Source organism: Trachinotus anak, unplaced genomic scaffold (genome assembly GCF_046630095.1).
Source record: "Trachinotus anak isolate AG129_WGS33_773 ecotype Australia unplaced genomic scaffold, CSIRO_AGI_Tana_v1 ptg000013l, whole genome shotgun sequence".
Classification (NCBI taxonomy): domain Eukaryota; kingdom Metazoa; phylum Chordata; class Actinopteri; order Carangiformes; family Carangidae; genus Trachinotus; species Trachinotus anak.
The window spans coordinates 19,764,402-19,789,975 of record NW_027273864.1 but is presented as its reverse complement, the minus strand read 5'-3'; the positions used below and the strand labels follow the sequence as shown (position 1 = coordinate 19,789,975).

Genomic DNA, 25,574 nt, shown 5'->3' with positions numbered 1-25,574 from the left:
TCAACCAACAGCAAACTGTGGGCCCAAGAAAGATGTCATTGAACTATCCAAATGTACTTTGAATTGTCATTTACTGAAGCCATTTATGTCACAGAAAGTTGTACCTTAAAAACATCTTTACATCATATTCAATACGTCACATATGGCTTGCTTTCTTAGTACAAACTAATTCATAAAAAATTGCATTTAGACTACATAGATATAACTTATTAAAGTAAGGATTACCTTGAGGCAACTGAGACATTATTAAAGGTGATATCATCCAAATGTAGTATTATTCAGATTAAGTTGTTGATAAAACACTGCTTAAGATTGCAAATTTGTTCGAAAAATTGCCTCAAAATCACTATCGGGCTATTTCATTAAAGAAGCAATCGCTTTTCATTGAGATAATAAATGTAATACAGAATTGTAGTAAAACTTTCAGTAGCCTCATCACTTAACTGGTTGGAACATGTGTCTAATGCCTGGCTAATAAGTGGGCCCTTTAACATTTTGTTTACTTTTACAGTAGTTTGATTTTGAATTGGTTATGCAACACCTTTTAGCTTATTTGTTTCAGATTTTCTGCTGAAATTTTGATTTTGTGATGCTAAAAGCTATTACATGAATAACATGGTTTCAATGAAATACATACTGCAAAAAATTCAAGATAGAAATGGAATTATATGCAATCAAAACATAATATGACACAGGAAAAATACAATATAATCACTACTGATAATCATACATACAGGATTATACATAGCACATACAGTATATTGAAATAAATATGTATCTTGTTAAATCATCTTACAGTAGGTTTCTTTTTTTGTGGCTCTGGTTTCACCTTTCGTTATATTGTTTTCCACATGTTATGTTCAGACTTCACGTTTCATGTCTGTCCAATGTTTGTTTAATAATATTTTCACTTTTACTTATGGTAAATTACACTAGATAGTCACATAAAGTAATTATTGCATATACAATAAATCAATTTATAATCCATAATGATCACATTTAAGCATTCACACACAGTCTACATATGCTGAATCTCTTAAATGTGCTATAACCATGTTATTTCTGTTCATTGTCTTGTGTGTGCACATGCGTGTGTGTGTGTGTGTGTGTTTTTGTGTGGGTGCGTGCATGTGTTTGTTTTGTTCATTCATGTTCGGCCCTCATGGCTAGATTGCTCCCATCCCCCTATCCACCCTATTGCAACTATAGCCACGGATGGGGCTGCAGGCATTAATGCCCCTGGCAGTGCCACCCTAATTAATGGTAGGTTGACAAAACATCTGATCTCTGACCTCTTTCTGTTGTGACTTTTGACTCCTTCTACCTTCTCCATTCTCCAACTGCTTCTTACCATGGGTGCTCATCCTCTGCCCTACTGTTTTTCTCAGTTGTGTTGGACCCCTTTGTATCCATGCTGTCAATGCATGTCTTCTTTATTTCTAGAAATTAGTCTCTTGTGTCTTTTTCCTCTCTTTATGCTGTTGTTTGCCTTGTAATCCTTCTAATAATGTGTGGGGGGAAAAAACTGTAATGACTTGTAATGACTAAAACTAAACAAATAAAACCCTTTATTTGGAGAAAGTGGTACATGTAGTGGCAACCTTTTAAGTCTTTTAATGTTTATTCAAATTTTGTGAAGAATAAGGAAAACATCATTTAAAGTGGTGTGACATTTTGGGAAATATTTATTCCCTTTCTTGCTGACAATTAGATTAGTGGATTATTACCACTGCTCATAACCCCAGCCAGAAAATAACCCCCACATGTTGTTTTTACACTTTGGTTTTTGTACAGATTAAACAATAACAAATGAAATGTAGCATTGTAATTAGTGAGTCATAGAGGTGCTGGTAGGTGGATTTTGTTATCACTGGACAAGCTAGCTATTTTCCCCTGTTTCCAGTCTTTGTGCTAAGCTAAACTGGCTGCTGGCCATAACTGTATATTGACTGCACAGATAAGAGAGTGGTCAATCTTTTCATCTAACCTTTGACAAGAAAGTGATTGAGTGTATTTCCCAAAATATAAAGCAGTTCCTTTAAATCATGCTTTTGTGACAAGTGAAAATAATAGAATTGTTATACAAGTACAGATTTCTGATAGGAAAAAGGTAAATAGTGGTGGCAACAATGAAATCACTGTAGGGCCATCTCTTTTAGGGATGTCCTCTGAGATCACTCAGTGCAAATCCTCTGTTTCTGTGTTATCTGGACGGGATGCAGAAAGATTAATTTCACTGTTGCACTGGATTCTGTCTTATCTGCATCTCGTTGGAGAGCAGCCCAAAAGTGTTTGTACTCAAGGCAGGAGGAGTGTGATTTGCACTGTTATGGTGACCTTGTGCTGTCCTGGACTGGAACAGAGCGATTTGTCATCTTCAGCTTTATTGTGACTCCAGGGAACTGGCTAATGTGGACATTGAGGTGAAACAAACCATTTATTCTCCACATATATGCAGAGGATTCTACAAAAATCTGGCTTTCTGGCTCTACCTGAGTAATTTTCTTACTGGCGTTTGAGCATAGAGCACTGCAGGTTTTGTGCAATTTATAGCCTGCTTACCAGTGAAACAAACAATTCATATCTCTATAATTATAGCACGGGTAGATAATGGGATCAAAACTGCAGCATATAATAAATGATCTCTTAATTATAATGTCTTATTGTGTAAACATTGTGTATACATTTGATTTGAAAGCACAAGATTATTTTCAGTTTTATGTTTCATCAGCTTGCAAAATGATGTATACTGCATGTGTACTTCAAAGAGGGCTCTTAGCTGCTCTGTTAGACTACAAGCAAAATTATTCTGTATTTATGACAATATTGTTTGATTTAGCCGCACATTTAATTGTTCGCTCCTTGTGTAAGCACAATCCAGCATCATAATAAATGCACTGTCCCCAAACTTAGATTTCGATTTTCCTCCAGTTGTTCTTATGTAACTTAACCATGTGGGAGGCTTTCCCTTCAGGCCCTCTCTCTCTCTCTCTCTCTTTCTCTCTCTCTCTCTCTCTCTCTCTCTTTGCATTGCTCACATCTTCAGTCTGCTTCCCACTGAGTGTGTGATCTTGCATGTGCTGTCTGAATTTTCCTCTTATGCATGCTGTCTCTTGTTTGTGTGCACTGTACGTATGTGTGGTGTGTGTGTGTGTTTGTGGTGTACTTTTCCTTACTGTCAGTGTCCAGTGTCCAATGCTCTATCTATGTCTTGATATCTCATTTTATACCCTGACGATTTGACACGTATATTTGACAATGTGTGTGAAATTACCTGTGAGTATGTAATTCAAAACAATATTTGAAGACAGAAAAATTTTGAATGCAGTTTTTTAATGTTCTGCATCATATTATGTCACACTTGATATACTTTGATGTCAACATATTTATATTTCAGAAAGGCCCATTAAGCATTTTAATTACCTGATTATTTGCTTATGCAATATCATAAAGTCTACTAAAGCCTAATTTCCTCCCACTTCATTACACGAAAATCTGCACACTACAGTATGTGTCTCTTGATTGGTGTTAGAATAACTCTCAATTAAATTTTATTTTATTAACCCCTTGCCAGTAGGAGTAGCTGCTAGTTACATTACATCACTTACATATCACAAGCCTTTCTGTGTGACTGTCACAGCGAGGTTGTATTAAAAGTCATTTTCCTGTCTCCTTGTTTGTGATTTTTGGTTCTCGCTGTGTGTGTTGTCTCTGTGGTGATAATTTGTTGACTTGTCTGCCTTGGTTATTTTTGTTGTTATTGTCTTGTATGTCTCCATCATAGGTAAAATGCAAGATGGCAATATGGAGAGCAACCAGATTAAAGGTAACCAAACCATATCTTTCACTCTCTCCTCCCCTGCCTCATCTCTTCCTCCTCCTCCTTCTTCTTCTTCTCATCTTTTTTCCTTCTATGGTGTGTGGTGTAAGCCCTGGGTCAAATACAGATGGAAAACCCTCCATTACTTTATTTATTTCAGCCTGTATTGTTTTAGCTGCCACACAGTCTCACAAGGGATTGTGCAGTACTACTTCAGAATGGTTTACAAGGGACTTTGACAGTACACTGTCAGTCTACCACTAACAATCCCAGATACTGTAAATTTATTAGACCTATTTATTAGACCTTTTATTTGACCCAGATTATACCTGCAGTCATATTAGGTTAGAAAATCCCTCCCCTTCATTCTGTCTGTCACTGATGTGTTGTCCCTGGTCTGTTGTCCCTGGTCTGTTGTTCTTGTTGTGTTGTTGATATGTCTTGTACTCTATAAGAAAACAGCAACCTGTTCCTCAACTAGCGCCTCACACGGCCTACCCTTTTCCACCGAGAACACCCCAAACGGTCCTTGTAGTACTCTCTTCAAGTTATATACTACACCCTGGTTTTCCCTTTCCCACTGTTTAATGGAATTTGTTTCATGCGATGACATAAATTTCTCTGGGATTAAAAGGATACTCATTCATTTGTCATTTATGATTGTGCCCTTTGGCGGTGTAAATAATAATGATTTTTTATCATTGGCAATCTCTCAGTTTAGTTTTTGAAAATAAAAAAAAATATATGAAAAATGCTTTTTCCAACACCAAAGTGATACAGTCTGACTGATAAAATTGTAAAGTTGAGTACAGCCCTACTTTTATCAGCAATTTTTTTGCTATTGCTTGTTCTCTTTCATTAAAGATCATTTTTCTTTCAATTGACTAATTGATTAATTGACTTGTGCTTTACTACCAGGCAGTACCATGTAGTCATTCAAAACGTAGGCCTGGAAATCGTTAGCTTTCTTAAAACTAACACTTAATTTGTTTTATTTTTCTGGCTCATGTATGACTAGTGTATGTATGATATGCAAGTGTATCTAATAAGTTTAAGCATTCATTTCATGTCAAAATACATGGATGAGCCAAAACATCATGATCACCCCCAGCCAATATCCTGTTGGTCCTTGACATACTGCTAAAACAGCTCCGACCTGCCGAGGCACAAAGAACTCCGAAGGTACCCTGAGCTATCTAGCACCAAGACATTAGCAGCAGATCCTTTATGTCTTGTAAATTGTGAGGTGGAGTCCCTGCAGCTCAGATTTGTTCCAACACCTCCCCCAAAACCCTGTTTCAGAGTTGGCAGGTACTAACCAGAAGCAGCTCATAAGCCTTGCTGTTTCAGAGAAGCCCCAACCCAGTCATCTCGTCACAATGATTTTGCCCTTGCCAATGCTGCACAAGTCTTTACTCCTGCCAATTTCTGCCACATCCTACAAGTTGACGACAAGAGCCTTTGCTTGTTGTGCAATACATCCCAGACCGTGATATGCCCCAATACAATAAGCTTTCAATAAATTACATAATCTGTAAGTGGTCATAATGTTTTGGCTTATTGGTGTATGTTTTCCCTTCTTACAACAAAAACATGGTCAGATAGAATAATAGACAGAAGCAGACAAAGTCAAAGTATCCACAAAGCAAAAGGGGTGAAATGGTTAATGAAAAACGAAATGCAGTTTTCAAAAGATGCACCTTTGTCCTGAGCGTGTTTTAATTTTAGCAGTTTTATCTTGCTCTTCTGCTGCATATAGCTAGATACAGACAACGTACTGTCTGTGTTATGGAGGTGGAAAAACAAAAATGCACAACCAGAAAAAATGACAAATGTTCAACATTAAAAGGTTTTTCGTAAGATTCAAACACATGCCTCATTGTGATTGGGAAATGATTCTTTGTAATGGGTTACATTAACAGAGAAGCATTGCACTGTGTTTGTGTGTGTGAGTGTGTGAGGACAGGGCTGGAGACAGACAAGGTAATTGAGGATTGGTTTTACAGCCTGAACAGTATTTTTAACAGAAGACCTTGCTACTAGAGCAATTTTATTCAGTTTTCTTTTTTTTTCTGAAGAAATTGTGTTTTGTGTGTTCAAACCTACTCCCTGATGAGATGCTTTGCTTCAGTAAAATGTATGATCAGGTGATTTTATTATTTGGGACTTGTGGGACAAAGATTCCTTGTCATTACGATTATCAGAGAAGAGCTTTTAAAAAGTGTGAAGTTTCATTCTGTCAACAGCCTTTCATGATGTGCAGTTATCATATTATTGCCAGTATGTAAATTCAAATATATCTTTACCTGCAACTGAGATCTGTGCCTGTCTTCCAGTTTGGTGTAAAACAGATTTTATAGCAAGTTATACATCAATACATTGGGTTCTATACATCACTGAATTGCTAAGATATATTTGTGGCTTGCTTTTAGAATTTGAACCAAGGTAATCTGAAACTGGGTCAGCAAAACATTCTCAGGGTAAAAATAAAACAGCAAAATAACTATAAACCAGTGTTTACGTATTATGCTACACACTGAAACAAACCTAAACAAATATATTCTTCATTTCAATTCATTATTGTTTTGTATTGTGATTTTTTTTTTTAAACTTAATCAATGTTTGTTTCTTTTCTGATTCTGGTGTTTTATTTTTTATGTGAAGCACATTGAGTTTCCTTGTGTGTGTGCTACAATGTGCTACACTGAATGTACAGGAGGTTTTCTTTTCTCACTTTCTGCAAATACTTAGCAGGCTTTTAGATAATCTTTGAACATGGCCTTTAGCTGGGATGTAGGACCCCTGAATTATTTATGACTTATGACTTACCGTAAATATGTTTGTGATGGAAAGATAGGACGACTGATAAGAATCACTGTTTCCCTTACAACAAATACAAGTATCAAGAACTTTTAGTTTTCATAGTCTATACAGTAAGATGGTTCACAGCCCAATTGCTCTAACTAAGAAGACGATGCAGGAACAAACATAAACAATCCTTATTTGGTAAAGGAAATGTTTATACAGTATAAACCAATTAGTCTCATGTTGTCATGGGGCTGCATATGATCTTTTTTTGTTGTTTTAAGGCTAAACTTGAGTTCTGGAGCAGTGTAACACCTGTGTGTTAAAACCTCGCACCTCTTCCTCCTCATTTCCTTGCTTTAATCTCCATTTCTAACAGTGCTGCTTTCTGTTGTTTTGTGGTGTTCACAGTAAAGAAGCAGGATGGAGCAGCTGCCATGGAGATGCAGCCTCTAAAGAGTGCTGAAGGCGGAGAGTCCGATGAAAAAGAGAAGAAGAAGGTGTCCGTTTCGAAGAAAGAGAAGTCTGTGCTGCAGGGGAAGCTAACGAAACTGGCCGTCCAGATTGGCAAAGCAGGTACAGCAAATTGCTCGCAGACAAGCCCATCACTCACTTAGGCAGTTAAATCAGGGACAAGAAGTTACTGAACCATCATCCTGTCCATCAAAACAAGCTGTTGCACTAAGATAAGACTCACATCTTGGTCGCTTAAAGCAATCAGAGCAGTCAGAAAGAATGTTTCAGAATTACAGAACAGTAGAGAGACCTGTCCTCCAGTGACCTGTTGAATCATTGTAGTGGGAGTAATTGAGACTTTATGATGCATCTTGTTCACTTTGCAGTTTTACAATCTGTATCATAATCAATTGTTTGTAATTCAATTCAAAGCAATTTATGGCACTAAGAAGTGGATGTCAAATTCACTTGCAGTATCTCTGTACCAGCAAGCATTTTTAGTAACAGATGCCCACATGCCAGTGTGCCCACATTGTGGGTGTCCTCTCAGCAGCAACACAGAAGGATTACTGTTGAACAAATGTTAGCCATGATATGCAAAGGTTTCTGGACCAGTCTGGAGAATTCAGGATTCTTAAAAGTAGAATCCCCAAAATCCTCAAAATATTCCCTGATAGCTATTGAGGGAGATAAAAGAACCAAGTGCCAAGTCGTTACTGAAGCAGCTATTTTCTTGTTTCACTTAGTCAAGAGTTGAAGTCCATGTTTTTGCAGTGTGCTGTTATATCAGGCTGTTGGCCTGAGTGATGGAATGAGGACGTGGTGTCAAAACAATGAAATACCATGGATGGATTAGCATACAAGCAGCACTGAAAAATCATATGGTGTTCCTGTGGCTCTGGCAGCAAATGTTTGGACTTTATAACCCTCCAGGCCTTTGACCCTGTGGCATCTGTATTTATGTGCTGTACTTTAATGTGGCTTATTTGATCTCTACACACACCTAATAATCCATACCTGGTCTGTATCTACCTGACACCAGGTACCAGATCAGTGACAGCAATCAGAGAGGAAATGAATCAGCTGGAGGCTTTTCACTGAGTTATTGGGACATACTGATAGTAAAGACTTACAGTGGTCTTGTCTAGAGGTAACAAATGCATGGACTAGTTTTTCAGAATATTTTTGAGACAGGAAGTTTCTAATTTTCACAGTGTTGCGCAGGTGGAAGAAGGCTGTCCTAGAGGCAGAGTGATCTGATTACTTTTGTTTATTTGTGAGTCTTGTATGTACTTATCCCTCATGAAATAGTGTTAACTTTTTTCACTGCAAATATTTTGACATGTTAATGCAGCAAAAGCACACGTGTAACTAAAAAGAAAATTATTGTTGCCTGTGTTGAATATAGCTGTGTCAAAATGCAATCCAAGTGAGCCAGCATGCACAAAACCCTACATGTACTGTAAAGCAACCATAATAAGTTTTAAGCCATGCTTACAAATAAATAATCCTGTGAATCTCAATTAAGGGGACATGGTAGCTCAGTGACAGTCTCCCATACCAAAACATATGCATTTTAGATAAGGAATTAGGAATCACCCTGGGCTATGGTACTGGCAAGAGCTAGAATGGCTCCCTTATGCTGATGGGTCAAATCATCAGACAAATGGCTCAGTAAATTGTAAAATAAAGTGAACCTCCACTCAGACTCCAATTCCTGAGTATCGATCACTCTCCCTCCAGACTCATGGCACTTTCCAGTGTGAATATTTAGTTTTTTTTCAAATGCATGTTTCACTTTCATTTTATATCCTCCCTTTCCTCAGCTGATACCTGTTCTGTCTTTTTCAGGTTTGCTCATGTCAGCCGTCACAGTCATCATCCTGGTCCTGTATTTTGCCATTGACACCTTTGTGATGCAGAAGCGCCCTTGGATGCCAGAGTGCACTCCCATCTACATTCAGTACTTTGTCAAGTTCTTCATCATCGGTGTGACAGTGTTGGTGGTGGCCGTGCCGGAGGGGCTGCCACTGGCTGTCACCATTTCCCTGGCATATTCTGTTAAGGTGAGCAATGCCACGTACTGTACATACACTGTGGTACTGTTGTATCTCTGCTACAAATGCTGTCCATTTGATTGGACTGATAGATAGATAGGTAGATTGGATGAGCTATGCTTCACTGCTGCTGAGAACATACACTTTTCACTTTTCGCTTGCATACATGAGGATTCGGAGCAGTTAGTTCCTGCACTGTGTTAACGTACTTATTCAATTCGCAGCCTCAAACAGAAAAACTAATTCTGATGAAGGCCACGTGTGGAAAGCATTTTGTTGCTGTGAATTACATAAGCAGTTTCACATATTATGTAAGCACAGACATCCCTATTTTTGTATTGGTAGCTATTATAGCCACCGAAGTTCAAGCAGTGCAAGTGCATGATAGGCTAATTCAGGCATCCATCTGCTAGCTCTGATATTTTAAAGCATTTCAAATATGCATTGCAACAGGTCATAATCATCATGTTGTTTCCTACCAACAGAAAATGATGAAAGACAACAACCTGGTGCGTCACTTGGATGCATGTGAAACGATGGGCAATGCTACCGCTATCTGCTCTGACAAGACAGGCACACTAACTACCAACCGCATGACAGCTGTACAGTGTTACGTTGGAGATGTGCACTACAAAGAAATCCCAGATCCTGGAGTCCTGCCACCCAAATCACTGGAGTTACTGATCAATGCCATCTCCATCAACAGCGCCTATACCACCAAGATACTGGTAAGCCACCTGTAATGGGAGCCACTGTAAAAATTCCCTGCACCCACAGTTCAGAAGCTTTTACTCTCAGGGTTGGAGAAACACGCAAAGAAATCTACATAATACTACTGTATAAAACGTATGTGGCACCCTGTATGAACCCTGCTCACAATATTGAAGATATTCTATTATGCCAAAGCCTATTTAGTCAAGATGTATATTTCAGACTTGGACTTAAGAGCAGCTCTGATACAGTGAGACAGTTCTGCAGTGCTTTCTTCTTGGCGAAGCAGGCAGTCACTGTCCTTGGCTGCTGCTTTAGATTCATCAGGCATTCACTCAACTTGTCACCTTGAGAACGGTTGTGTAATTTTGTCTTATCTGATATTCAGAGCGTAGCAGACTGTAATTGAATCCAATCTGTCTAAGTGCTGGAGATGGTCTGTTGTTTACAGTGAATGCAGCGAAAAGAAATTTGCCCCGAGCCAATTAGACCTGCATGCAATAAGAAATAGATAGATAGATAGATAGATAGATAGATAGATAGATAGATAGATATGTATACAGACAGACTGACACACAGACTCTTGTATATTGTAATCACAGAGAGCAAACATATCCTAAAAACAAAGATTGTTAAGTTAAGGATGTCTTCAGACAGTTAGAGCAACATACCTGAGTAATATTTTTCTGGCATGACCATGTGTACTCACCTACACACACACACACATATCATTTGTGCCTGTTTGTGTGTCACTACCCTTGTAAACCCCTGTTGTGTCCATTCATTGATGGCTGACCAACTGACAAATGCCCTTATGGAACTTGCTTGGGGAATGAGCTGAGCAGGCAGGACATCTGCGATAGAAGGATCCCACAGATTTCACTTCCTACCCCTCAAGGCACGATCGCAGTCTTGGTGAAAACAATGCTGGTCACTTGGTTTCTGAGATGGAGAGCTTCAGATTCTTGTCTTAGGTCTGGTTAGTTCAACACATGGTAGATACATCTAAGCGATGCAGTTACTTGTGACTTGCAACCTGCCTATGTACAGTGGGCGCATATTCCTCTCTTGATATTGCACCTTCAAAATAACAGTGAAATACTGTGCCACTGACTTAAGACCAGGTTTTGGTTGGTCAATCATGCAATCACTTCTGCTGCCTCAAGATAGCAATGAGACAATAATGCGTCTGACCACACCTCATTTTAAGACTAACACACCCATGGGGGCTCAGACGGGTGCAAGTGTATTATTGCTATTTAAACCAAGTGGGCGCTGTACAGAAAAATTACAACTGCATCAGTCTGAAATTAGCAAGGACACTTGCTTTGCATCAAGTGTAGAAGATAGGGCCCTTTATCTTTTCAACGTCAGTTGACAGAGAGAGTTTAAATTGAATTCCTTAACAATGCACATGGTGCATTAATTTCCCCCTGTTTCTATTGCAGGGGCTTTAGAATCTACGGACCTGTTTCTGTTTAAATAAAGGTTTTACTATCACAGCCAGATTAAAAAATAAAACAGTTCCCCTGTAATATTCTTCACGCAGTGATGAACTGTTGTTCACAGTGAGAGTCAACTGTGATAAAGCTTCAATCACTCAATATAGTCCATTGGCTCTAGCAGAGTTTAAAATTAGATAGGAACTGGAAAAATAGTCCTGTTAATTAGATCCTGTGTGTGCTGAACAGATATCAACTGATTTAAGAAAGAGTGTTAAAAGTTCATGTTCCTGAAGAAATAGAAATTGATGTGTAAAGGAGTCCAGAATGTTGCATTATTTGCTAAAATTGTGGAAATACATGATTAAGTAAATGATAAATCACAGGTTTTATGTCTTTTTGTGCACAGAACAGTATATCCAAAATGAAAAACTTGGCACTGGAAAACAAACATTGACTGCATTTGCAAATGACAATGTTGTACAGTGCACATAATATTATGGATTTTTTTGGTCTCTATGAGGAACTGACAGATGACTGAGAGGACATAAAGGAAAGAAAAAGCAATCAAAAAGAATAAAAACTGCAGTATCTGAGATCAGTGGTCCAAACTAAGACTGCGGTAAAGTTCAAGATTATAGCAAAAAAAAAAAAGAAAATACTCAAGACCAAGGTTGAATTTAAGTGCTTCAACCCTGTATATAGCATGTGTCTTCAACAAACAGTTTAAAATAGTTTTATATTATTGAAAATTGGTGAATGTTTTCTATTCCTACTTAATAAAAATCATGAATCATTTTTTATTGTTGGGACTTGGAGGTTGCTCCCCTCAGTTTGCCCTTGCCACAGCATTTCTCTACCAAGACATGCTACATTAACAAGATGTTATCCCCTTTGAAAAACCTGGAGGAATGCTTTGCAGCATTACATCAGACCATTGTACCTCCATAGCTGCTTAGCTCAACGGAATTAAGCACCGGCACAGTGCAGCTTAGACTTGGTGGATTAAATAGCCCTTTTAGTCTGTTTTTTAATCTCTTCATTCATAAAAGAGGTTACCTCATGGACCAAAGTAGAAGGTAAACTTCAAATGATATCAGCTTATAACTTCACTTTTTGTTACTTTCATCTACAGTATGTACGTTAGCTTGCTAACCACTTAGCTACCTAACTCACTACATCACTTTCACATATACTTACATCCTCATTCATCGTACATCATACGTTCATCAGTTCATCCATGCATACACAAATACACAAAGTACATACTTGGATAAATATAGTATGGAACATAAAATCTAGTACATAAATAGCAGATAGTACAGTATGTGTTTTCATGGATATATTTATTTACTGAGGGCTCGACTAGAATAAAGTAGAGAAACAAAGAGAAAGCAAGATGAAGAAGGAAAGATATAATTAAGGAATGAAATGAACTCAAAAAGCAGGATGCAAAAAGGAAGTATCTGAGGAATATTTAGTGCATCTCTTCCTCCCTCCACCAACCACCCCCACTCCCTCGGCGCCACTCCTGCAGTATGCTGGCTGGTGTGTTCTTATATAAGAGGCCAATCCTGTGGGATGCCAGGATGGCTATGGAAGTCTTTGATGGCCACCACACAAAGGCACAAAGGCAAAGAGGCAGGCTTTGATACCCATATCAGTCCCTCTACTGCCTCTCTGGCTTCATAATACAGCCAGTGGTATAGCTCTGCCTCTTCTGTCAGCACATACAGACTCTAAAGTGGAGAGGCTTCATCCTCGAGGGAGAAATTCACACACATTTACAGAGTGAAACCCTGTACACGTACAGCATACGCACATTTACACGGACTGTACATGCACATTAGATACCGTATCCATGTACACACATATTCATATATTCTGAAAAGGATACACGCACACGTGCATACAAACAAGCACACAAGCAGATCCTTAACACATCCTTTTGCCTTGGGTGCCTCTTGCAGTCAAATCATGCATGCTACATAGCAAAATGTAACGTCATTCAGTGACGTCATATCAAAGGAACATGCGTCATTCCCGGTGGCAAGAGCCCCATAGCAAACAGTCTCTCCATAGAATTAGCCTTTTCTTTCAAAGTTCACTTCACATTCTGAGTTTTTTCAATGTATATGTGGCGTATTAACATTGTCCATTAGAACACAGTGTGTGTGTGTGTGTGTGTGTGTGTGTTGAAGTGTAAAACTAGTGAAGTGCAGATGCACACACACAAATGTCACTCACACACATCTGTCATATCAGGCACACTGACACTGTAGGAGGTATTCAGATCACAGGTGCATGTTCTCACAGCACAGTGGTGTGTGTTTAGCATGGCTGTGTGAGTGTCCTGGGAGCTCAGTCTCATGTTGCTTCAACCACCTGCTCAGGTCATTATTCCGGTCAGGGACAAGAGAGGTAGATAACGAACACACCCATACACACAGACACAGACACACACACACACACACACACACACATATAGATGGCTTCAGTTGTGTAGTATATGTATTTATGGAAATGAATAGACAGTGACAATGGAAAATAAATAGACTCAACAGGATGTGTTGGATGTTGAAATGTAGATAATAGAAAAACAAGTTTCTGGTCATGTCAAATAGGAAATATTTATGTGTTAGTCTACAATAAGCAATTTATGGCTTGTAATTAAAATGAACAGCCTCATTTCTGTTCTGTAGTCAGCAGTGAGGTTGTGATGTAATTGGCTTTGGCTCACAGGGCTTTTGTCATCTGGACATTGTGTGCTTGTTTGCTCAACATGGAGAAGATATGAGAGTATCTGCATGTCTGCAGCTTGAAGCACCCAGTGTCCCAATATTTGGAAAAGTTTTGGACACTCAGAAGACAGAGAAATCCACAACAAACCCATGTCCCAATGACTTCTCTTCTCTTCTCTTCTCTTCTCTTCTCTTCTCTTCTCTTCTCTTCTCTTCTCTTCTCCTCTCCTCTCCTCTCCTCTCCTCTCCTCTCCTCTCCTCTCTGTGTTTAGCACTTGCTTACAGTCTTGACAGTGCTGCTGAGAGGGCAGTGAGAAGAGAAGTTGTCATCACATTAGAATGATACTTTGATGTTTCAAAGGCACAAAGCTTAATGGGTTCCCCGCATTTCCGTCACACATGACTTGGTAGATTTCATGCTTTGATTGACCGTGCTTTTGTTGGTTTGGAAGACCAGCGTCAATTAAACACATCAAAGATATATTTGGAGTGTGAGGTCAGTGGTAATGAAACTGATCACAATAAAATGCCAAAAAATGCCATTAATACTCAAAATCACTGCCATTTTCTGGCCTTTGTATTGTAATTTGTTGTAGTATTTAGCAGGTATCCATGGTTTAGCTCTGATTTTGACGCATTTGTCACAGCATCTTGACAAATATCTGGGAATAGATTTAAGTTTTGACTCACCACAAATAAATAAGAACAATGTATGTGAAATGTTTTACCAAAGTGGAATTAAAGCTACAGGACATGTAATCTGAAGTCCATATGTGGGGGTGGCAGGAAAGTTTCCATATGCAGATCTATGCAGTACTGTAAATAATGTAAACAAACTTAAAACTAAAAATAATACTTGAACTATATGATGTTGTAAGTTAAAGAAATTCCACGGTCAGGGACTGTATGTTTAAACCAGATGAGATTTTACTGTAAGCACCTGATCCAAAACTTCCCCATACCACTTTCAACCCAAAATATAACATGTGGAAAGTGAAAATCTGTGCAGAATGCTGCTGGACTATCAATACACCTACGATATGAGACCAAGTCATGAGCACCAAATCAATCGAAAGCCTGCTCTCAGTGCTAAATAGCTCATTTAAACCTGCCAGTCACACATCAAACAACGCCAGGGTTAGAGCAATATTCCATATTTGGAGCTTTGCGTGTCTGTGATGAAAAGCAAGAAAAAAAGATCAAAGTAAACTAAGAAAAGATCAGAGAAGCAGTTAATGTCAAGAGCACCAACACAATTATCACCTATATAGATACAAATTCTTGATTCAGAATTTCTCATAGGTCTATTGAGACTTGCTGTATGTGTTGTGTTCCTGTGACAAGACAAAGTAGATAAAGGAAATAAAATATTAGGAAGCTAAAAGCAAATGGAAATCGGGCGTAAGCTGTGTAGTGAAGAGGGAGAGGGAAGTAAAGCAAGAATTAGTGCAAAGGGTGATAGAAGATGGGAAAATTATACAAGAAGAGGAGAGAGAAACCACACTCGCGTGACAAGTGTCCTCATCATGGACTGGAAGACTGTATTACTGCCCTCCAGCACGCCTCCAGGCCTCAGCCCAGTTGGCTGGTACAGTCATGTGGAGAGCTAGAATATCATCCACTCCTACATGCAAAGAGGGAACAGGAGGGAAGGCAAAGGCGGTGTGGGTGGGGTGGCTTGTGAGAGACTGGGGAACCTAGTGAGGAAGAGGAGAATGAGAGGGAAAGACAGGAGAAAAACGTAAAATGAGGGGCAGCAAGTAGTGTGGTAAAATAGCAGGGTGGAGTGTGAAGAGAACAAGGAAGAAATGGAGAAACAGAGAAGGGAAAGGGAAGGAACAGGAGGGATGGATTAAGGAGAGCCCCAGGTGGTATAGGAAGTAAAGTTGCCAGCTCTCCCTCTGGCATATGTCCTTGCCTGCGGGAGCACCCAAGGACCAGGGAGAGGGCAGCTGGTCCCTAGCCACGTCCAGACAACGACGTGCCAACAGTGGCCGAGTAATGCCAACGCTGGGCATCCTATGCCAGCAACTGTCCTTGTGCGTAGAAACCCACGTCAAGCTGAACCTCTGCGGAATCTCGGACAATAAAAGGCAGTGGTGATGCTGTCTGCCTTTTGTTTATTTTCTGTTGATTCGCCTTCTTTAGTTGTTGCAGCAGTCGGTGTCTGTATTTCTCTGTGTTTTTCCGCAGTGTGGCAGGGGTTGTGGCACTAGCCAAATGAATTTCAGCTGTGTCTGTTTCAAATTTCCAGATTTCCAGAAATATGTCTCACAGTTTATATACACAAGTGTTTGCATTCATATAACACGGGGAAAGACAGAATAATTTCATAAAGCATCAATAAAAAAAAAAATTTAAAAAAATCTGTCTTCCAAAGTTCAGATACGAAGTGCACCAAGCATAAAATTCAAACAGAACAAACACACACTTCAAATTTATTTTAATAAACTTGATGAAGCAAGGGAAACTTCATAGTGAATAAGTGGAATTACTGATATCAGCCTACATGACAGTAACACAAATGATGCATGAAAACACATGTTTGCATATGCTCTTTTTTGATCTGTTTTTTTAAGCAAACACAATTTCTTAACTAAAGTGTGTGTAGAAGTTATCATTGACACATGCTGTACAGTTTTCAGATGTTCATTTACTTTTATTGGTTTAGCATGGTGTTGTTCTGTTGCTGGGAGCTTTGCCTCCCAAACATTTAGTAGACAGTGCAGATGAGGCCATTAGGTCCATCCCCTCATTAGCCAATGACAGGCAGTGTCTTCCTGATGTAATCATTGGTCATTAGGAAAAGGCATTAATTCTGTTATTTAAACAAACTCGGTATAAAGTATTTATACTCCTCTCTGTGTCTGTGAGACACACAGCTGAACATTAACCAGATATGTCCAATTACGAGGTGGACATGGTCCAGCACTCTGATTGCGTTTTAATGATTAATGAGATTTTAGATGACTTTCTCTCTAACCCTCTCAGCTGGAACCCCAGGATCATAGCAGCTGCAGCTAAAGGGACATGTAAAATATGTCTGAGTCTGAATGAATCAATGTTCATTGTTTCTGAGGAAATTGTGGTTTCAAAATATTGAGGTGTTCAGGCAAACATTGATCGCTCACAAGACAAATTGCAATGCTCTGCCAAATTTCCACAGATTGCCTAGAATCCTTCCAAGATATTCTGCTTCTTCTGATGCAGGACTCCCTGAAACCAAAGCCACCAAACAAGATATTGAAAAGTGAAACCTTGACACTGTTGATCACAGCCAAGTTAGGTCAAAACTATGTAACTATGGTTAAATTATGTGTCCCAAAAACACAAAGCACAGATTTGCCTCAAAAGGCTTTACAGTCTCTATAGCATACAGTACAGCACCCTCTGTCCTTAGACCCTCGGTTCAGAGAAGGAAGAACTCCCCCTCCAAGAGGGGGAGACATAATATATTTGTCATGTACAGATTGGACAAAAAAAGAAAAATTGAAAAATTACACTATGGAGAAATAAATGTCGATATTAAGTAAATAGATTGCATTCAGTATTATTATCTTTGTTGACCACAGGAAAATATATTTTAGGCTTTCTCAGTCATCTTGAAAAGGCACATCATGTAACACCGTTTTTTGAGCATCCACAATCAGAACCTTGTTATCAGGTGGACAATAACAGTCATCAGGTGGAGCATGTGAGCGCACCAATCCCAACAATCCAATGTGATTAACTACACTGCACATACAGAATCTGTCTCAACACTTTGCAGCAAGTACCAAGTGAAGAAAACAACAAGACAGTAAAATTCAAAATGTCAAAATGTCAAGATATCCTTTTAAATCTAATCTTGGTTGGAGGCTGTTTTAAAAGCAGAACAGCAAGCCTGCAGTCAATCTATTTTGGGGGCAAATAGCACAGACTGAAGGTGTCTGCTTAGCAGCAAGTCAGAAGCATTATGTTCAGTGTGCTTTTGACATACCGTGTTGTTTGTGTGTGTGTGTGTGTGTGTGTGTGTGTGTGTGTGTGTGTGCGTGTGTGTGTCAGTGAAAGTGTACCTGAAAACAAGCTGTTCTATAGCTGTGAGTGTAGGTGTCAAATGTACTGTAGGTACTGAATAGCAAGACCCCAGGGAGACTAGCTGTCACCTCAGTGCCAGCTAATAAGGATCCAAATGAATCAGTTTCAACATGTTGCACAGCCAAACAGTACTGAGTTCAATTATACAAATCAACAACAACATGCAACATCTACTGTCCACACAGTTTTACAGCAAATTTATTGATTTATGTTGCCCAGAATTGTGATTGTTTATAATTAAGTTGAGGCAATTAATCAAAATTAATTATTTAGATAATAATTGTTTCTGTCATTTTTTCAATCAAAAAGGCCAAACATCCTCCAGCTCCATAACTATTGCTATTTTTTTCCGCATATATAGTGGTAAACTTTGTAACTTTAGGTTTTGGAAATGATAAAGAATTTGAGGCTGCTACCTGGATTTCTGAGAAATTATACTCATATTTCATTACTTTCTGACATTTTCTTAGCTATCAGTTAATCACTAATGACCAATAATTACAATAATTATTAGTTGCAGCCATACTTTCTTGATCAGCATTCCTTGGGAGTAATGTTCAACATCTTTTTTATCCCCACTTGTATATTATTGGACTAAAATGACCATCAGCTTGAGAATGTGTGATTATGTGAGGAGGCTTGTTATGAATAATGACAGTAAGGATTGCACTCTCTCAGATGTGTCCGGACTTATGAGCATCAGTGTCACTACAATGGTCAGTGTGTCTGTGACTCTATGTAGGATATTGATGATAATGAGGTTTGTTCTGTCACACTTGAAGAAATGGAAAACAGCTCATTTTCAGAGAAAGATGGATCATCATGCTGCTTCATTGCTTGTTTTTCTGTGGGATATTAGGGGAAATAGTGAGTAAATGGAGTGTGGCTTGGGAAATACTAATAAATATGGATTAGAAAAAGATAAAAAGGGAAACACAGAAAGATTCAAGGACATGTGTGAAGTGAGATGAGTGAGAATCCTGTAAGAGAAGTAGAGCCAAAGAGTAAGAATCCCCAAGTGGTGGAGAGAGCGCCCTCTCTTTTTCCAAGTCTCTCCTTCCAAGTGCGCTTTGCCCAGTGTTGCGATGGCAACGCCGAGTCTTCCACAGGCTGACCACATGCACACACTCACACACTTGCAAATACAGTAAGTGTGTGTGCAATTGCACACACATAGTACAGCACCTGAACAGCCGCATGTACAGATTCGAACAGATTACACACACGCACACGCACACGCACACACACACACACACACACACATACGACCTACAATAAAAGGCTCAATTGTTGGCAGATAATAAGCACACTCCAGCTCTGAGAGGCAGAGAAATTACTCCTCGAACTTCATATACTGTATAATATTTCCCTGCTACTCGTCAAATTAATCAGTTCTACTGATTTAAAGGCAAAGTTTTGCTGCCTGTCTTTGTTTTCTTTGACAGTAAATTCAATAGCTTTGAGTATTAGACTATTTTTTTCAACATTTTTAATACTTATTCCACAAAATAAATGAATAATCCCATAATGGGGAAAATAAGTTGTAACTGTAAAACCGTAAAACACAAACTGCTAATGAGAACCACATTTTATATGTATTTAAATATGTTTTGTTAAAAAAAAAACACATCACAGGCTGTGTTTATCGTCATGTCGACATGTGGATACTGAGAAGTTTACTGAACCATGGAAAAACATCGTTTCAAATGTACAATTACGCATTGCAAAGGGTTGAGCTGCATGCCTGAAATAAGAACCTCCAAATCTGATTCCATCCATCTCATCTCCTACCCTCCCACACAGAGCAGCCCCTTCACCTCCTAACTGGTTGATTATCACTAGCAGCTATTTCAAGCCTTACATTAGTTGTACTGCACTGAAGAAAAGAGCATCTCAATCATTGAATTGAACAGAACAAACAGTGCTGTCTGTTACTAGATCTTGCTCAACTAGAGATTGTCTCCATGAGAAAACACAGCAGTAGGTGCGGTAAAAAACATTAAGAATTTGAGTGAGGTGGTGTTATAGTTTGAAATAATGTAAAGGGTAAAAGTGCTATAAAAATATTTTTTAAAACAGTTATAAGAAAAACATAAGATCAATAAGAAGCACAAATTCATGTATATTGCAGGAAATATTGATCTGAATATAGAACTGAGAAATGAGAAAATCTCTTCCTCTGCCTCTCTCCAGCCCCCAGATAAGGAAGGCGGTCTGCCAAAGCAGGTGGGCAACAAGACAGAGTGCGGCCTGCTGGGATTGGTTTTGGACCTGAAGCGGGATTACCAGCCAATAAGAAACCAGATCCCAGAGGAGAAGCTTTACAAAGTCTACACCTTCAACTCTGTCAGGAAGTCCATGAGCACTGTCATCAAATTGCCTGATGGGAGCTTCCGCATGTACAGCAAAGGAGCCTCTGAGATCGTCCTCAAAAAGTGAGTCTGGTTTTGTGATTAAAATAAGATGGTTCTGATAATAAAAGCAACGTATACATTATTGTACAGTAATATTATATAATCAAGTTCTGCATTTTTTCACCGAATACATAGCAAATCCATACTGAAGAGCATAATGTATTTGAGGGCACAACCTATTGCACATTCTGTAGGCAGTGAGAGTGGGAGTTTCCACTAGAAGGTCACATAATTGTGACATTTCACAGTGCATTACTGGAGCATTACAGCAACAAATAAGTAACTCCGAGAAAAATATGAGAGATCATTCTGAAGCTTCTTTCACCCACTTAAGGAGGAGGCAGAAATTCTCTTTGGTTACAGCACAATATTAAAATCAAACATTTAATGTAACATAACCATGATGTCTTGTATATATTTAATACAGAGGAAACTAGAGATAGTTTCATTTGAGGGTAAATGTGAGGTAAAATGCAAATTAATGTGAAGATGAAAATACAAACTGATGAGAGTAATAAATGACATTTGCTAAAATTACAGTTCCTATGTTTTTTAAAATGGCTAATTGACAGAGAGCAGTTGAATTCGATCTGGTTTTTTGTGTTGCGCTGCACACCGGTACACCCGTTAGAAAGCCTTTTAATGTAGATCACATTTAAATATCTTTAGGCTACAATAGTTAAGCAGTGGCAGTGCTGTTGGTCTGGGAGCGTCAGGTACTCCAGACCATAACACTGAGGATCATGAGTCCAGAACCACTGACAGGTGTTGAAACTGCGGTGGATATTAAGCTGAACACATTCTCCTCAATGTTTGGAAAACTGATGAAATCTAATTTGCAGGAAAATTTGTATTGTTTTCCATGACTGGTCATATTGGCATAGAACAGAAACTAACAGTACCAATATACACATTTAAATACCTCTATCCCCACCACTCTTCCAACCCACCCTTAACTGCAGATGCAGCCATATTCTCAACGAGGTAGGAGAGTCAAGGGTTTTCCGTCCACGGGACAAGGACGAGATGGTGAAGAAGGTGATTGAGCCCATGGCATGTGATGGCCTTAGGACCATCTGTGTGGCATACCGTGACTTCTCCAGCGATCCTGAGCCAAACTGGGAAGATGAGAACAACATCCTTAGTGACCTCACAGCCATCTGTGTCGTTGGGATAGAGGACCCTGTCAGGCCAGAGGTAGGAGAGTGTGAGATATTTTGGTTACACCCTGAGAATAGTAGATGTTGGGCAAACGGTCTATACCACCAACTTGTCAGCAGCTTTGTCATGTTTGTGTCCTCACCATAACTTTGAAGCAGTGTCACAATTTTTGAGTCTCTTTTGTTCTTATTGTTTTTATTCTCTTTAGAGTTTTTTTTTCTTTCTTTTTATCTTCTGTGCTACTTGTGTAGGCTGCTGTAACAATGTAATTCTCCCTCAGGAACTATCAACTATCTATCAGGCTGGCCTTTCTAAATACATCTCTGTAACACTGACAAAGAGACAACCTAAAAATGATAGACAGCAAAGACAATTACATCCTGTATGTCAACATAGTGCCATGTTGTTTCGCGCACAGTGAGGTTGTACTGTGCAAAGAAAGTCTATATGTGTATGCCTTATGAGTGTGACAAGGGTGCTTATAAATGATGGTGTTAGCCACAGCCTGGCAGTATGCTAGACAGCCTATGTGCACACATTTGAAAACAGTTATTGCTTAGAGGATCTCTTGCTGCTGTTAGAGGCTGAGACTGAGACATAATTAAATAGTATGGTATGACAGGGGTGCAGATGCAGACAGAAACTCTAGTTCAATAAAAATAGACATTTATTCATAAGATATATTTATTCAGTTTATTTGAGACAGCGTATACTATATTCAGTAGTTTGGGTAAAATGCCACTGAACTGAGTCTTTGATATTTACTCCGATTTTTCAATATGTAAACATGCACCAGCCCTCATTCACCTCTTCTATGCAATTTTCTTGTTTTTTCCTGGATTTCAAAGACTGTGATTGTTAATATTCTTAATTTTTCATAGAAAATTCACATTGAAACATATCAACATTTTCTGTGAATCTGGGTTGCATCTCCTTTCCTGTAATTGCATCCATAAAACCTTTGCCTTTATTTACATCAGAGTTGTCCAAATGGAGCTCAAATATGAGGTTACTGTATTTCAGTGAGGGTGAGGAATGGTCACCTATTTACAGTTGGGCATTTATTAATGGTTCTGCTATTATAATAATTGTTTTCTGTTGATGTGCTTGAGAATGAATATAATACAATATCTCTGTATTTATTATATCACATCTATTGTGGAGCTATTTAGGCAGAGAGTGAACAAAGCAGCGGGAACCCGGTTACAGCAGCAGCCTGAACGATGAGCTGACAGAAAGGGATCATGTGTCATTTGAAAGGCTTGACATTAGGGTGTTTGCATAATCAATTGCTTCACTAATGAGTGCCTCACTAAATGATTATTGATTCATGAAATGCACACTCAAGACTGGGCCAATCAACTTTCACCTGCTAGAGATTTCTGATTAAACGTGCACTGCTCAGCTTTCATACATTGCTAATATTACATTTAATAAAAAATGCAGGTTGTACATATTGTGAATGTATATACTGCATTATATAGATAACATTTTGATAAATGGTAGAGATAGATGCTGTGATAGAGATGAGCTTGAATACTTTAATCAAGCTTAGTAATTTGGGAAATATTGAATACAAAATGCGTGGTACTGCAACACTGGCAAAGGTTTTCAAGAGTAGTTTTAGAGCTTTTACTTATAATTCAGTATTTATCACCTTCTCCTATTTATTATTTTTACCTCAAGTGCCTCTTTCAGCACAGTTGAAGGCAAAACAATTAAATAAGTAAGTTATTCATCAACAAATAATTTTTCAGTGGCACACATTTTCTATGATCAATTTCACTTAAAAAAAAAAGAGGGCTATAATTGGGAGAGAGAAAGTTGTATCTGCATACAGTAGGAAAACTGACCTCAGTTGACAGCGCCAGTGCAGGTACAGGGAAGCAGGAAACTGACTACTGCATTATTCAACTTCCTCCTTTCATCTTTTTTTTCCATCCCCCCTCCTCACTCTCTAACAAGGTCTCTCATTCAACCTCTCCCCATCATGTTTTTCTTCTCCACCTCTCCTCATCTTGTGGGGTGGTTTGACTTTCATCGTTCTGGTTGCTCTTTTTTTTTTTTACTTTCTCCTCACCGTCCTTTCTCTCTCTCACCATGCCTTTCTCTCTTTTTGCATCTGAAGCTGAGTTATGTAAGCATCTGAACCGAGGTAGATAAAAAAAAAAGTACAGAGAGAAGACGCAGAAAAGAAAAAAAATCGTCCTCAAAACGAATAAGTAAACAATCTTATAAAAAAAACGCGTTAAAGAGAATAAAATGTTGTATCACAGTCCTATTTCAGGTTGTCATATTTTTAAGCAAACCAACCAACTTCCAAATAGCAAGAAATATGCAAGGAAAAAGCTCTTGCACATTGGAAATGCAATAAATGTGATTTATGCAGATGGTTCAACATTTGTTATCTAATATTTCAAATTTTAAATAACAGTATGGTCACTTGCATTGCTCCAAGCCTGGAGGTTTGCAGAATTCCCCTTTTTTTCCACAAAAGGAGTCACTTAAAATCTGACATTTTCAATAACCGATGTGGAAAAGCAGTGCACCAAACACTGCGGCTCTCCAATAACATCTTTCCAGGCCTCTTTGTAAGACTGGCTAATATTGGAAATGAGATGACTCTCCCCTCTGCTAAAAGGTCACACAGAGTGATAAACATGTTTTTGGTTTGTTTATTAGTCTCTAATTTCTTCCTCCAGAATGCAATGTTCTTTTAATAACCAGCTGCTCTGTAGGGTTGCCCCCAGAGAAACTCAAGAAGAGAGGAGGGAAATAGAGAGAAAAAGGAAACGAGAGAGAGATAGAGACTGAGAAAGACCAACAAATTCAAAATCAGGTTCATGGCAGAGGGGCAGGTAAGGAGAGAAACGGAGGAAAATGAGAGTGTAACCAGATCCACTCTCGAGACACAAGAGACTTGTTTTTCAGTCTCACCTACTAGCCTTTTACCCTCTCCCTGTCGGGCCAGATTGTATTTTTAATAAGTGTTCACTCCTCTCCTCTCCTCATCTTCTCTCCACCTCCTCTTTTGGACGACCAGTCAACAAGAGCATTGGGAATCCAAAAGAAAAGAGAATAAAACAGCAGGGATAACAGACAGGAAGCTGATATCTTGCCACAATATTTATTGTAAGGGCTTCTTTACCTTGTCACATCATATTATTTTAAAATGACTACCAATGAATTAATGTAGATTAGCTTTTTGTTCGACAAGCCTTTTGCTGTTACTGTCACACATTACCAACTCAGCACATAATACTGATGATGAAAGGCCTTGCATATTGGTGAATAACATTGTTGTCCCTTTGAACCTCCCTGACCTTTTCCTTATTGGGACATTGCTGGGAAATTACAGTCAGAATTCATTTTCATATGTATAGGGCATATCTAGTTGTTTTTTTCTCATGTCCATGAAATATTTTTACACTTTAACTGATGTCCATTGAATATTTAAATACTTAATTTGGAATTAATTTGATTTAGACTAATCTTTAAAGTTAGACTATGAGGAATTTTGAAAGAAGAAATAACATTTTCTTTCTCTAAGAAACTAAAAGTTGAATTACAGCCTTACTTGTTCGGATACAACCAGTGGTTTATGGTGACTAATGATAGCAAACTTCAGGTAAATACTGCTGTAAAATGGACATTACTGAATCAGTTTACTGCCTCCACTTCTCTCCACCGGCCTAACTTTTATAGCTGGATTTAGTGTTTATCATTCAATCATAATTTTCATAATTCATTCGTAATGAGTGAAATCCTTCATGAGCAGCTTGATTTGGCAGTTTAATGCACAGTTCAGTTTGTGCACACATTGCGGTGGTGGATTAATTTAGTCTTTCTCTCTATGTCATACTGTGTGTTGGTGTGTGTTTATGAGTACA

At 38.6% G+C, this 25,574-nt stretch overlaps 1 protein-coding gene across 12 annotated transcripts in view; it reads left to right on the top strand.

Annotated features, from left to right (window-relative positions):
* atp2b2 (ATPase plasma membrane Ca2+ transporting 2) overlaps nt 1–25,574 on the top strand; it is a 123,532-nt gene that overhangs the window by 83,878 nt on the left and 14,080 nt on the right. For 7 of the 12 annotated variants that reach the window (XM_071493852.1, XM_071493855.1, XM_071493851.1 and 4 more), the window contains 7 exons: nt 1,171–1,263; nt 3,785–3,826; nt 7,037–7,201; nt 8,933–9,147; nt 9,624–9,866; nt 20,303–20,544; nt 21,486–21,720. In XM_071493852.1, coding sequence (XP_071349953.1) covers nt 1,171–1,263; nt 3,785–3,826; nt 7,037–7,201; nt 8,933–9,147; nt 9,624–9,866; nt 20,303–20,544; nt 21,486–21,720 — 1,235 coding nt within the window. The remainder of the gene's footprint in view (nt 1–1,170; nt 1,264–3,784; nt 3,827–7,036; nt 7,202–8,932; nt 9,148–9,623; nt 9,867–20,302; nt 20,545–21,485; nt 21,721–25,574) is intronic. The other 5 variants (XM_071493862.1, XM_071493859.1, XM_071493860.1 and 2 more) reach the window with 3 other exon arrangements.